The sequence below is a fragment of the Astatotilapia calliptera genome, chromosome 14 (genome assembly GCF_964374335.1).
Source record: "Astatotilapia calliptera chromosome 14, fAstCal68.1, whole genome shotgun sequence".
In the NCBI taxonomy this organism is placed as follows: domain Eukaryota; kingdom Metazoa; phylum Chordata; class Actinopteri; order Cichliformes; family Cichlidae; genus Astatotilapia; species Astatotilapia calliptera.
Genome location: NC_137435.1, coordinates 39,050,038 through 39,065,697, shown reverse-complemented (window position 1 = coordinate 39,065,697; position 15,660 = coordinate 39,050,038). Strand labels below are relative to the sequence as shown.

Below are 15,660 nucleotides of genomic sequence, written 5' to 3'. Positions count from 1 at the left end.
GACACACACTCTATGTTTCTGCAACAACATGAAATATTCCCAGAAAAGCTGATCTCAGCTACTGCCACACAAATTAGTTCTTAATTGGCCTCAATATGGACAGAGATGTCCACCCTCAGCTTTAAAATGAATGAGCTTAAGCCCTGTCTGCACAGTGCGGTAAACATATCACGTCTGTGATTAGGAGTTCTTTCAAAGGACACAAGTTTGGACGATTATGTTATCTGTACATGATGTCACACTCCAGAGAAGGCAACAAATTTCAGTGGTAGCGCTCTGCACTGGTTTTCTTCATAAGAAAGGATCTTGTAGGCCATTAAAAAAAATTTCAGCTTGTAGGAAGAGACCAGTATTGGCGCTGGTGCAGTTGAAGATCTGATTTGCTCCATGGCAGCAGGAGCTGGCAGAGCCAGGACCCACAGAGATCACAGGATTCGACAGACAGACAGAAAGTTGCCATCTTGGACATTTGAAATAAACCCTACCTGAATGTTACGTTAATGAAACCTTCCTGTCAGCAGAAAACTACATCAAACGCATTACAAATCCAGCATTTATTTAACAAACCTCTGCTTAAGATAGTCCTGTCTGTGAAAGAAAAAGAAAAATCTCACATTTCTTGGCCTGGTAACAATTTGTGAGATGTCACTGAAAGCATGGGAACATGCTTGATCTTTTAAATGTCTCAAATATGTTAATATAGCAGCCAAGGCTATAAAGCACATGAGGGGAGCTACCTTTTGTGACCTCTTCTGGGAAACCAAAAACTTTTTCATCCCATCTGTGCCAAAGGAAATTTTGCAAAAGCCTCTGCAGTCTCTTATAAAGCCTTAAGTGGTTTTTAATGGCACCCCGGATTGGACAGAAGATTAGACAGCTGGCTTGTCACTGGCAATGGTCAAAAAGGCCTGGAGTTTATCTGCTGGTGTTGCCCATGGTGACATAGTCAAACACTGTAATGGACAACCTCACGTGTTGTTCTGGGAGGACTGCAAGGCATCAAAACCCCTGTCTGCGTACTGGCTGCTCCAAATGGTGCAAATGCCCATCTTCAAAAGTTCATAGTGCTGATCGTGTTACTGTAAATACTCCATCAAGTAAGATGAAGGGGGCGGCGGGGGATTGAGAGCAGGTAATTTAAATCTCTTTCCCAGGCTTCAAATCCAATCAGTAGGAGGGATCAGTCCTGCTATCATCTTCACTGAAAGACGGGTTAATCTTAGAAGAACATTCAAAACAGACCTCTGCTCATCTCTGACTCCGCTCGCAACACACAGTCGGAGCAGTTGGAGGCCTGTGTCAACACATGTGGCCCTCGGATTTGTATAATATGACCATAACTATCTCACGGCTCACTCTGCTGGGGGATCTTTATCCAATCTTGAGCAAGTAAATGTAATGAATAGCTGAGTGACATCACACTCTGTGTTTACATTGGTTCCCTACAAGCATCGCTTTCACTATGCAATTGTGTCCTGTGAGCAGGTACTAAATTATCCAGGAAAATTAGGCTCAACTGAATAACCAAATAATAATCCCCCACATAAGAAGCGAGCTACCGGCAGCTTTCCCCCAGGGAGCTGACATGACATCTAGTGGGAGAACCAGATTCACTGGAAGGAAAAGAGAGAACAATGAATATAAAACCATTGTTTGGCAAGGTATGTATATGTTCACCTCTTTAATGAGTTTCCTCATTGTTCAGATTGTTCAGAGTTGAGCTTTAGGGTTGTATATATACATAAATATATTACCTGGGGGCACTGGGACTTGAATATTTAATAACCTACTTCACTTAAAGGACATATGGATTTGTAGTTGAGAAATTAAAAAAAAATACATTTTTAATAAGAATTAAAATGTGAATAATTACAGAATAAATTAACAGCAGTATGTGGTTAAAAACATATAGCAGTAAAAAGTGGCAGACTTAAATGAACTGGGAAGTTTGTATATATGTGAAATCAGCAAAATCACAATCAACGAGTGAAAGATCGCAAATTCAATTTACTAGCTAGGGTGGGAACCCAACAGCAACACTAATGCTAATCGCACTAATATAAATATTAAACAGAAATAGGTGGTTACCCAACGGCTGTTTTCATGGAAAGGAGACACAAATGACACTGTAAATATTTTTAATTAATAAATGCCTGTTTTGGTGGAAAGAAAGTAGATAATATTTTTTTAACAAGTCACTTCAAAGTATTTTAGGGGATGTTGTAATTATTTGATATTATTAAGGGAGCAGTCTGTATTATAAAATATCTTTACCTCCTAAATAGTACAAGTTGTTTGTCCTTTCCTTTAAAATTGTTTACTCCCTTGTTCTACTGTAGCAACATCATTAAGTACCATTAGGGAACTACTTTAGATAATTAAGTCCTATTTTCATTAAAGTGTGGACAGTACATATTGTGATATAGGTTATTGACTTATTATAAAGTGCGACCAAAATATCTGTGTTTGCTGCTGGTGTACAAGTAACGTATGGCAAGATGAGGTGATTCATTATACCGTACTTACTGCAGTATCAGTATTTTGTCCCGCCCCTATTTTAAGTCTAATGTATTAAAACGCTGAATTAAATCGACCCAGGATAACTGCTTTTCAAAGACAACATGAAGGGATACGTATACATTCAGCAGCGTGACTAAGTGAGTGAACTTAAGGGGGGGCATGAGAAATGGAAGTCAGTGAGTGTGTGTATGATATCAGTGTCAGGGTGTGTGTGTTTCTATGTCCAGCCAGCTGTTTCTCTTAACAATCCCACATGTTTAGGCCCTCCAATGATCCATTCCTTCTCTGGGAATCTGCAGTACTACAGCGAGATCAAAAGAAGTGTTGAGGGTAAGGGGGGGTGGGATGAGGATGATGAAGCGCTACAGCCTAGTAGACTAAGGCCTGTTGTGGGCGCCGGGTTCCTCTTATCAAACTGCTCCTACTCACTTGACGGGCTGTGTACAAAGAGGCAGAGTGAGGCAAGAGCTGCGGTGGGTGCTTTGAAGAAGGAGGATTACACCTGGACAATGACACTCATCATAACAAGTCTTCTAGATTCAGCTAGGACTGAGCTAGTTTCATCTCGGAGTGTTTGGGAAATATGGGATCCTTATGGTTCATCTGCATCTGTCCTGACTCCCCTCTCATCTCTGCACTGCAATATATATATATATGTATATATATATATATATATATATATATATATATATATATATATATATATATATATATATATATATATATATATATATATATATATGACAAAACTGGAGAAATTAAAAGTGTCCATAGTTTAAATACACATAACACTCACATTTTATTATGAATGTTTTTTTCTTCATAATTCTGCATATTTATGGAGCCATATGATCTTTATTGGTTCTATTCCCATTTTAAAGGCTTTATTTGTGATTTAGGTCAGTTTAATTAAAACTGTCAGTTGTTATTGATTCCTGATTTTCACCAGTTCTTAGTAAAGTCTAAAAATGATCTTAAGAAAACAAACAAATACAATAACAACAACAAAAACGTCTAATTTGAAGTCACAAGCAGACTCTCCTGGTTAGAGGGAGTACACAGGTAGAAGCTAAAAGGTTCCAAAGTCTGTCTTTTGCTCTGTTGTTCCAACTCAATCACAACTGAACCGATGATGTAATCTGAATGATGCCATAGCCTGTATAAAGTGCACCCTTAACTGTATTTACTGGCAGTTCTTTTGAAGTGACCATTCAAACATAAAAAAGGAGAACTATTTTATTTTATGCATGACAAATGATAGCAGAATACCAGAAAACAGACCTGCCAGAATACTTGAAATCACCTCTGTGCTGGTCCAAATGTCTCTTTGACCACATTTTTAAACATGTTAAAAACAGTACTATATGACTGTGGTCGTTAATAAAGTTTTATGCCTGAAAAACCTGTGCATATGTTTACATTCATTCAACTTGATTCACGATTGGCTTTCCTTAAACTTGACATTTAGTTGGGTTAGGATATTAGCCAACGACAACTAGAAGTTGAGTAACGCCAATTTATACTGAGGAATGCCAACGTTATGTTATTTGGCGACTACAACACCTCCAACAGATATATGGATATTACTTTTATTTTTATTCTACAAAAGAACAAGAGTTCAAACTGCATCCAGGGCAAAAATCACATTATGCTGCTAACAGAAGTTCTGCTCTTTGCTAGCACCTGCACAGATAGCACAGGTAGCATGCTAACACTAAGCTAGCCGAGAACCCAGAGCTGAGTGTATGCAGACCACGGCTCAGCAGCCAGAGCCTGAACTTCAACCAGTAACAAAAGTGGTAATGAGTAGTTCAGCTTAAAGCCTCCCTTTGTACTGGTTCATGTGTCTGAAGTAATAACAGTGGCGATCACTTTGAATTCTCTGTGGGCTGCTTTTCATTTTAGCTGTGTGTCGTCTCTTCATACGGATCAACTAAAAGAAAGATTGGACGTTGCCTTCATTAGGACAGGGACTTGTGTTGGTGTGTGCAACTGTCAGAGGTGGGTAGTAACTAATTAGCAGAGTTGGGCAAGTTTCATTTTGAAAAGTAATTAATTATAGTTACTAATTACTTCTTCAGAAAAGTAACTGAGTTAGTAACTGAGTTACAAGATACTAAAAGTAATTAATTACTTGAAAAGTAACTATTGCGTTACTTTAAAAAAAAGTGTTTAACCCTCTGGGGTCCAGGTCATAATTGGCCATTTTTAACTACTTCTGATGTTTCCTCCACATTTCACCTTTACAAACTATTTACTTTGTCTTGTTTGGTATCATTGTTTTCAGCACAACCTCACGTGTCTGAATTTACAGTTATGTTTTCATTTTGACAAACTGTATTAACACAACTGATCTAAAATCAGACAAAAAACATAAAATCCGAGTAGAAAAAGTTATATTTTTTACTGTAACAACCACAGACATGTTTATTGAACCATATTTCATAACTTTAGATGCAAATATAAATTGTCAATTTGAAAATCATATGGACAAGTTTTGCAAACAAAGTTATTTGCAGCCATTTACCTTTGACCGTTTTTTTTTTAAATAACCATTTCAAACTGTTTGCGGAACAATCAGCTGTTCTTCAATAAGATGTCACAAATTATTTGTGCCACTCCAAAAAATAATTTCTGTCCACTATAAAGGAAACATCACAGCCTGATACCTGCAGGTCTGACAGCAGCAGGTGTATCACTCCTGTTTCTACCTGGAGACAGCAGTCGCCTCATTGTTCTGACACACAACACAAAACTATCCACAACACTACACACTAACTACACAAGACAACACATTAATTACACCAAACACGCTAAATGTTACAAATTTCTCACATCTCAAAACTCGCTCTCTCTCTCTCTCTCTCTCTCTCTCTCTTTTTCTGCTCTCTCTCTCTCTCTCTCTCTCTCTCTCTCTCTCTCCGTCACCCCTAAAACTTCCCCCTCTTCCTAAACAACCAAATGTCATGTTGTCATATCATTTTTTGATTGGTCGACATGGTGCATTTTTCCACCAACACGAAAGGGCTGTTTTTTGTTTGTTTTGGGGGTTATAAGCAGTAGCGGTTTTTGATACGGGCGACACGGGCGGTTGCCCGGGGCGGCATCGTGGTGGGGGGCGGATTCACGGGCATCGGCAAAAATAAATAAATAAATAAATTGCTCGTACTCATGCTGCCAGCCAGCGCATATTGGGAGCGCATAGGCACCGATCGGTTTTCTATCGCCCATTTGCTGGGAGTAAAGTCGCCCTCCGTTCGCGAGGTGCGCCTGCTGCTTGCGGCACAGGGAGGAGAGGGCGGGGCGGCGGGGGATTCTCTGGCTGGCTGGAGCAGCGTCTAATAACCAACTTGCAAAATAAAACAATTTAAAAAAACCCCAACAAACACAAAAACACCAGACATCATGATACAGACTTATAATTTGCACCGATGTTTTTTCGAAATTCTGTACGTGAAAAGTGAGCGCGAGAGCCCTTGGTGCGCCTGCGCGCTGCTGAAGTCAAAGTAAACTTTATTGTCATCTCCGCTACTTACAGCCCAGCATATAGAGAGACGAGACGACGAGGCTCCAGCTACAGCAGTGCAAGTAAACAAAAAACAAATATAAGAAGAGTAAGAAAATAAATATACACTTTAAGGACCAGGGGTAAAGGATCAATAACAATTTAAAATTTATAATTTGATGATTTAAAGTCTCACACACAACCCGTCGAAAGGGGAGGGGCCAGCTGCTTCCAGATCGAGCACATTTCATTCATAATGTTGTAAATCCAAGCCCATTATGGATTCATGATTTGAATCCTGGGTTGTGTGAAATCCCAGAAATACACCTTAGACAAAGTGAATCTTGAACTAAGGTGTAGGTGTGTTAGATCATGTTGTGGCGATCCTCGGGTTGGGGGATGATTGTTCATACTGGAGTGCAAAATTCAAACCAGTGGAAGATGGACAAGAAAAGTTCAAAGCCATCAGGTGCTCAGTTTAGAAAAAAAGAGAAAAAACAAGCAGAAACGAGCAAAAGATGCAGGTAAGCAGATGTGTGATTGGATAATGGCAGCTCATCCTGAAACTATCAGAATCAGAAAACTTTATTAATCTCTAAGGAAATTATGTGCGTTACAGTTGCTCCAAGAAGAAATGGTAAAAATAGCAACAGTAACAGACTAAACTCCAAACAATCCGGTTGTTCAGTGATGACGCGACGAATCCTACTTCCGGGTCTAAAGTAGTCTGCGTTTAATATGGCTTTTGTGTTGTTAACATGTTTAATGTTATGTATTTTCTTCTATTTGATCTCAAAAAGCTCCTAAAACAGTCAGTGATCACTGTTGACCTCCCTCGGCTTTTATTACCGCTAATCATTTATTTAAGCTCAGTTTTTAAAACCTTAGGATGTAACTACAGCCCAGCCCATGCAGCAGTATATGAATGACTAACCTCGTATTGTGGATGGATTATCTCAGTTGTTCTCCTGGCTGAAGTTTGGTCCTTTTACAGCATCCTGCCATGCGATTACATTTGTTCCTGACCACCGAGAACACTCACGGTAACTTTTATCGAGTGGAAAAAAAAGTTAGCTTGTTTATATTATGCTAACGTAGCTGTGTCGCTAGCGGTCACGCAGCACATCATTATATACCAGCTAGCCCAACTTCAGTAACCCTACAAACGTCACTGCTGTTTAGTTTTCTGTCTTCATTTATGTTGGAAGTGATAACAGAGCTGTACGTTTTAATTTGTTTCCAAAACCCCGCAGTCAGGACATGCTATATTGTATTTAGATAGAAGCTAGCGAGCTAACTCCCTGCTAACTTCTAACTCCGTTAAATGTCATAAATTCCGTTTTCATGGATGCCTGGATGTTAAACTCAATTGTTACACCTGGTAGAGCAGAACGCTGATCATTTTATTAAAGATGAAAGACTTTAGACAGTTTTTCAACTCTCAGTAATGCCACAGTGATCGTTTGATATATGGACCTGCAGCGGAGTTTAGACCCAGACACGGCTAGTGACGTCAGACTGAACAACCGGATACATTATGTTACAGATTTTAATATTAATTAGTCATTGTCAGTTGTTGATCTGTCCTGTTCTCATTGTATGAGGAATAATGATGGCTGTTTGGTACCTGTTTGCATACAGTGCACACTCTCTCTCTCTTCATGTGTGTGTGTGTTTCTCTGGTGAAATTCAGTATAGTGTTCGCCCGGGGCGCCAAACAGGCTAGGACCGCCACTGGTCATAAGCAGAGAGTGCTTGCTAGAGCTGTCCTTAGACAGTAAAAACGCCGAGTATATCTTGTTTATCATGACTCTGGTTTTACGTGGCCTATCAACACAATTTAAAAACTGGCACCTTGTTGCTTTGTCTTTAAGTGGTCATGTGATTGGCTTACCACGACTACTTTACTCTTCCTCAGTCGAACAGCAGCACTCATGCCATTGTTTTGCCCCTGAGCTCCAGGTGTTGTGCTAGAAAGTGATTACCGTCCGCGGGAGCGCGCAGCTGCTTAAAGCTGTAGTCCAGATTACTTACAGCTACTTCCTGCAACTGATATAAGATGCGTTAAGCTGACCACGGTTTCAACTGTCTGTTTGTTGAAAAATAGTAACGCGACCACATCGTATTTTCTTGTTAGTAACTGTAACGGCGTTGTAACGATAGAAATAGTAATTAGTTAGATTACTCGTTACTGAAAAAAGTAATGCCGTTAGTAACGCCGTTACTTGTAGCACCGTTATTCCCATCACTGATAATTACATTTACTCAGTTACATTTACTTGAATAATATTATGTATGTATGTATGTATGTAAGTATCTCTACTCGAGAAAAAATTCTGGCTACAGTACTCAGTGTGAGTAACTTCAGTGAATGAGTAATAAACACGTTTCATTCAAAAATCCATGAGACAGACACTGCAAGTACTTTGCCCTATTCTGACATATATTTATATTACCTTCTCTAAATATTAGTTTAATAATGATTTGGAAAAATGTTTCTTCTGCTTAGATTCATTATTTTGTAATCATGTTTTTTTATATGTCGTTTATTTTCAAATACCAAAATTTGCGACTGCAGTCTAAGAGTCATGTGATTAACCAGTGAGACAGTATTTCAGGTCATTTTTTGTGCAGTGCACTAAATATGAACAAAATACACAAGAACAAACCTGCAGTTGGTATATAACTGCTGTCCAACCAATCAATCTGCACAGCTTTTGGATGGATTTCCGTTCAGTTTAGCTCTACAGAAATGCACGTCCCCGTGTGGCAGCCATCACATCACTCAGACTTTAATGACCTTAGTTTATCCAGTAGTTTGGTTTGCGACTAATTGCCTCCATAGCTCTTTCAGACTTGGATGAACTATTTATTTAGTGCAAATGAATATTAGAATTGTAACATTGCTTTCTAAGATGGTTGACTTTACTTGCTATGAATCATTTTTTTAGCGTCATCATTAGGAGCTTACAGCCATGCTAGCTTCTTTTTGAAGCTGCACTCACCCTGAAGAATAAGACAGACTGGTGTGTGAACCTCAGACGCATTCACGATGATGCATTCTTTCCTTACAACATAATTCCAAGAATTAATCTCTGTATATTTGTTGTGTGTTGTGTTGGGGACAATAAAGTTACCATTGACCTGTAACCTGCCTCTTTTCGTCTTTCATTTCTTTTCTTTTTATTTATCTACATGTATTTATGACCTCAATGAATGTAATAAATACGTCTGTTGAGAAATTTCTCCAAATTAGTGGGCAAATGCTCACTGCTGTGACTCTCTGTGATACACTTTGAGATAATAAAAAATTAGAAAGATAAAGCAGGGATTGTGTCTGCAGTAATGCCTGGTTCCCACTCTTGGGTGCTTTTTATTGTCTGTTCAAACGACACATTAAATACAATGTTCTACTGCCAAATGCTTTTTGCTGCAGTATGATTAAAATACCTTCTACCGTGATGAGACAGTGAGCACTACATGCACTGCTCATGACGTGCTTAAATAATTCAGTCTGGTGTCGATATCATTTTCATTTTCAGATCTGTTGCTTGTCAGCGATGAAGCCAATTTTCAGCGCGCCCGCTGCAGACTGACTGCAGGTAAACTCCGATAGGTCTTCCAGCACAGCTGCACAGCTACACGACTGTACAACTCTTCAGAGGGCTTTAAGGATTCAGAGCCTACTTTATCAGCTGGACAAGGAAAAGCCCATCTCCTACGGTTATACAGCATTAAGGAAAAAATGTGGTGACCTTTTACATTTTTCGCTGAGGAAAAAAACATCCCGTGAGGAATGAGAGGCGGAGGTCAGTTTGAGAGTGTATTCATTCTCTGGTTAATGTCCAACAGCCTCACTATCTAATCCTCAGGTCGCATTAAATCCAACCAGCCGAGCAGTCATTTGTGTTTTCAATTATGCAGTCGCCGCGGCAGGAACTTTCTGTCTCTTCCTGAAAGACAAAATCATAACTGCCGTACGTTACTACGAGCTGTCTAAACAGATGATCCCAGAAAGATATGATACTCATCTTGCATAATGAATCCATCACTAGAAAATCACTTTGCCTGCAATTTTCCAGAAAGCTATGCATGTTTTCACTCTGAAGACTATCGCTACGTTTCAATGTTCTATGAATAACAAGGAGCTCGACCGTTTCCAGGTTACTGTTGACGGGGAGATTCAAATCAGGTGAAAAACTTTTTCAGGTAATCTTTGTGTTTCATAAACTCCACCACAAATCCTGCAATGCAGTAATGCAGTACGTTAATGTAACAACAGCAGAAAATACATTTACTGTAGAGATTTAGGCAGATGTTTAATATGTCTTCTTTGACTCCACGTCTGAACAAACTGTTTATTCCAGTGCTTATACCTGACAGCAGACACTGGCTGGTTCACGTGTTCCAATATCCAAACAAAAATGCAGTAATACAAGGGACTGAAAAAACCATGAGAAATTGTACATTTTCTTAGATTACATTTTGAATGTAGCTCTTTTGAAGTATTTTTACACTAGAGTATTTACTCTTCTGTAAAATGGAAAAAATACTGCAAACATGAACTCAAACATTTCTTTTAATTTTTTTATGGTTCATCAGAAACATGCCTCACTCACCTCCCCGCTTTAGTAATGATCATCTCTGTACCGGCCTCGTGGAACTTCTTCCACAGCTCCCTCTCGTGAAGGACGACCTTAATGTTCTCAATGTTCTGAAGGAAGAGTCACAGTTACAATCAAAACTACTCAGACCATCCAAGAAAATGCAAAATAGTTGCATATAAACACCAAAGGGAGCAATTTATAAATCAGCCTAAAGCGTACTATTTCACAGTCCATCCAGAAGATGCAAGATTGCCCTCCGTGCGTACCTGGTCGGGCTCGGTGGAGCTGGGAACGGTGGGAGCTGTGGACAGGCCCAGTCGCGACTGGTCTGGAAGCAGATCCGTCTCCCCGCCGGTCTGGAGCCGGCTCACATGTTCGTCCGTCACAGTTGAAGCTTTCTCCTGAAGCATCGCTGCAGGATTAGAAGAATACCCAGCTGTCAGATTTATCAGTGAGCAGCAGTGAAAGCAGAGGGGAACTGCCACTGTGGGTCAGACCTGGCACAGGACATTTTCCAGATGTAATGTAGCCTCATGTCATATACAGTTATAAAGTATACTCCTATATATATTCTATTACTGTGAGACAGCCTTAAATCAGTGGTGCCAAGAACTTTATTAAGCTATGGTCATTTTTTGCTATGTAATGATTAATGTGGAAGCAAAACTTTATTTCAAAGTTTTTGTTTTTCATTAAATGTTTTAAACACTAGTTTTTATTAACTTAAAAAATGATCTGAAATAAAACAACTCTCCCTTTTATTCAACAACAATTCTATCTTTTTGCCACACCTTTGTGTGTTTTTTACACAAATGTAACAGATTGCACGTCAGTGTGAGTGCAGATCACATGTTGTGCGACTGTGAGCCTGCACAGCTGCAGGCCATCATCTTACATATTTAGGTTTTTGAATTTAAATATGAATTTCTAAGATTTAATTGGAGTGTGTAAAACTTCCCCCTTCTCCAAAATAAAAACGTCCAGCTAAGCTTTTGTAGTATGAAGTCAGGTTTCCATTACTTTTTGCCAATGAAAGATTTTCTATTTGAATGACATTTTTAGACCCAATTGAAGCATTTTTGAAAAAGTGAATGCTATATATATATGCAGCCTTTATTTTTGTAGTTGAAATCTTTGGTTTGGGCTGGGTGTGCAGGTACCACTGGCTGCTGTTGTTGATAAATTCTATGGAGGAAACCTGAGCCAAGTACTGGTTTAATACTGGGCATACAAACAGAGAGACAAAAATGTTGAAAATACAGTGATAATATTCAAGTGGCACAACAGAGGAATGAGGTTTCAATATTTCTCTTCTCTCCTCACACGCTGTTTGCTTTTAAGTCGATATCAACAATGCATCAGCACAATTTTCTGTTTGAAGTTCACGCCAGTAATGAGGCAAACATTTTTCTGTTAACTGAGGGTCACAAAACTCTCTGTGCTACTGAGCTACTCTGTACTGCTCCATTTCATCCATTAATCTAGAGAATGCCAGCACCTGAGGACCATCTCATGTGAACCTCGGCCCGTAGAGACTTAAACATGTTTAGCTCCGTGACAGCCAAGCTCAGACTTTATTAAAGATTTGTGCACGAGACTCCACAAAAGGGTCAAAGTCTCAGCAGTAAATTAGGCTGACACACTGTACAGTGAACATCGCTGCAGCTGAGAGTGCAGCTCTGAAAGGCTGAAATCTTCATTTCGATTTGAAACACAGAACTGTTAACAGAAAAAAAATCAAGTCAAAGTAATACATCGTTAACATGGGAGACTCGTCCTTGTCATTATTATTTTGTCCTCACATGTACAGAGTCACTGCGGCTGTTTCTGCTTCTGTTCCTGCCTCAAACCTCGATGCAGCTCTCTGTGTGCTTCGTACTGCAAGTTTACAACTATTACTTCTGCTCCAAATGCTTTTGTTTAACTCCACAAAGTTAGACAAAGTCTAACTACAGTTTAGTTTTCAGGTCATTTCTAATGGTTGGAAATGCTTCTGTACTTCTGTAAGGCAAAAGCTGCTCGGAGTATGCTAGTGTGAAACCTGTTGCTGCGGTCTCCTAGCCTCAGGGCTGCACGCTGTGGACGTGAGCCTGTAAACATAGAGAAACCACTCTCTTAGCCATGAAACTGGAGAGGTGGCATCCAGTGTAAACGGACGGAGACCTTTGTGAAAGCTAATAAAGATAAGATCTGACGAAGAAACAGCTACAAGCTTTTTTTCTTTTCTCTTTTTTGTACAGTGTGAATCTAGGCCTTTCACTAGTTCTGTTTAACTGATGAGCACAAGCCAACAGCGCATGCATGAGCCTGTTTCTGCCTCACACACGACATCCAATCTAAGGACTATTCCGGACATATTTCTGTCCGTTATAACATTTCGATAGACTGTAAATAAATACATGAAAATAAATCCATGGCACCAAATATGTTTTCAGCATCTAAAGGTTTTATTTAAACATGTAAATCCTGAAGGGAGTCTGGTTTGTTCCTGCTGCTTACAGGGAGAAATGATCATCTAAATGAATCTGCTTGGAAAATATTATAGTGCACTGAAAGACAAAGAAGTAATGGCTATGCAGCAAAGCAAGCAAGAAACAGGGGAAACAAACTGCACACGAATACAGATGAGCTGCTCATTTAACTGCAAAGCTTCACTTTTACTTGTCTTGCAAGCAGGAAAACTGTTCGGCCGAAGGCCTCACAGAAGAAAGTCGTGAAACTTGGCAGCCATCTTAAAGCACCAATCATTTTGAACCTTTGCATTTTGAAATGAAAATATCATGCAGAAAATCACAGGTCAAATCTCATTTTTAATAAAACAATTAAAGGTTCTGCCACAAAATAAGGTTTTCAATGTTCCCCTGTGGGAAACACTGCAACAACCGTCTATGCTGGTGTGGCGTTCTCTGACACATTTAACTTAGATGTCTCCTGTTTATGATGCCACGCTACAGCCAGCATCCGTGGGCCTGTTGTTCACATATTTTCCAGAGGTCTGCAGAAAGACTGCAGAGTTTGAAGTAGCAAATACCAAAAGCCTAAGACGCTAAAAACAGTGCGTGTGTGTGGAGATGTGCTAACTGTGTGAGGCAGATGTAACACATTTCAATCTGCCGCCATTTTGAGTCAACAGCTCTGAACCATGAAGGCCCGGCATCAGTGCTCAACACGTCCTTCTCAACAACAAACAACGTTAGCTGATGAGGACATAAAGAAAACACCTTCCACTGCTTCTAATCCGCTGACAGCATTTAAACCTCAATGCAAACAAACAAAAACTCCTCAAAATAAAATGAGCAAATACTGATGCATGGAAACAATAAAGCAATTGTCTGGCTTTTAATCTACGTCATTTTTTAGTGTAAAATGCAATGATCACAGCAGCTTGCATATTTACATACATACATAAAGCTGGGCTTCCAGCCCTGTTCCCAATAATATTTTAAAACAATCAAAAAACTGAACACGAAAAGCTTTCAAACCATCCTCCATTCAACACAAATATTATAAAATATATGAAGTGAACCATGCATTTTGAAATATTTTAAATAGCAGTATCATTAACTAATTACTTTTAAGCTGGTGTGTGAAAACTTCCAAGCACAGGCCAGTGTTTGTAAAGAAAATGTGAAAGTCAGCTTTCTTAATAATGTTAAAGTAATAATAATAATAATAATAACAGCCAGTCAAAAAAGTCAGCATGCACATGTTCTGAAATAAATAAATATCAATAAAAACAAGTAAATAAAGATAGAAATAAAAAGCTAGACTTGCTCATCCCAGCTCTCATTCAGTCTGGCTGTCTCTCTGTCTCTCTCTCTCTGACTGTCAGTTTCAGCGCTTCCTTGTCAGATTTCTCTGTGGACTGAGTACAGTGGGTTAATTACAGTGGGTTGATTCCCCCACAGAGTATCACACTCTGGATGACACAGCATTGCTCTCCCCTCTTGAAACAAACAGCACTATTTACAAGTCGGTCGGCAGCGCGGACGCTTCTCTACTGTACCTCACGCAGTCAGCTATCATCTGCTTAAATCCATCTCCGCGCACAGCAGCTCGGTCCTCGGCCTGCAAACAGCAGGGTTCCTCCCCTTCCCACCGCGGCTGCACGTGCTTTTAGAAGATAACTGCTCGTCTCGAGCGCTGTGCTGACGGCTGCAGCAGCGGCGGCTGTCCGCTGGGAAGTGCCGGTCGGTTCGGCTGCCTTAGTGCCTTTCAGCTTCTCTATCGACAAGCCGCGTTCTGCGCCTGTGCAGTGCGCACTTGGAGCTCTGAGGGGGGATCTCAGTGGGTTATTTTCTTGGAATCACACACACACACACACACACACACACACACACACACACACACACACACACACACACACACACACACACACACACACACTGCAACAAGAGCTTTGCTACATTGCTACACGCAGTAGCTCAGTCCCCCTCGGTGTGTGAAAGCAGCAGGGAGAAAGTGATTCGTTGCCCACTGCTCCTCTCACCGGGTCAGCCTTACAGCTGTGGTGTAGAAACGGTGCCCTCCTCTGAGCCTTGGTATCTTGGTAGCATTCCCAACACCACCAGACTATAATGTGCATTATTATTATTATTGCGTTTTCATTTGAATGCATGTCTGGTAATTATCTGGTAATTGCTGTATCAACCCTCGTCATTGCCTCGGGTCACCAGGCCGGACTGAACCTATGCTGACTAAAGTGAGGCTTTAATGTAAAACCAAGTACAACCAGTGAACAAGACAATATTCATAAAATATTGTAGAAGATAACCCCAGCCTTCACTCGCCTCCACGGGGCTTGGTGACCCTGACTCCCCGTCCACGATAACCCACCTCATGAACCAGGGTAGCCCCCAAAACACTGTTCCCCACCCGACATGAAGCCACGAAATTATTCAAAATACATCCTAACAACTTGTGCGTGTAACCACCAGTATAGAGCTTTGTAACATACAATGGAATCTCACACTGAAAACAGCGAGCTGTGTGCTACAGTAGCACATAGGCCGCGGTGGATTTCTATTA

General features: G+C 40.1%; 1 protein-coding gene across 1 annotated transcript in view; it reads right to left on the bottom strand.

The window, feature by feature from the left end:
* tbx4 (T-box transcription factor 4) overlaps positions 1 to 15,035 on the bottom strand; it is a 32,253-nt gene extending 17,218 nt beyond the window's left edge. The window contains exons 1-3 of the mRNA XM_026193506.2: positions 14,639 to 15,035; positions 10,899 to 11,044; positions 10,645 to 10,739 (exon numbers count right to left, since the gene is read on the bottom strand). Coding sequence (XP_026049291.2) covers positions 10,645 to 10,739; positions 10,899 to 11,042 — 239 coding nt within the window. The 5' untranslated portion in view covers positions 11,043 to 11,044; positions 14,639 to 15,035. The remainder of the gene's footprint in view (positions 1 to 10,644; positions 10,740 to 10,898; positions 11,045 to 14,638) is intronic.
* Between the last annotated feature and the right edge of the window lie 625 nt (positions 15,036 to 15,660).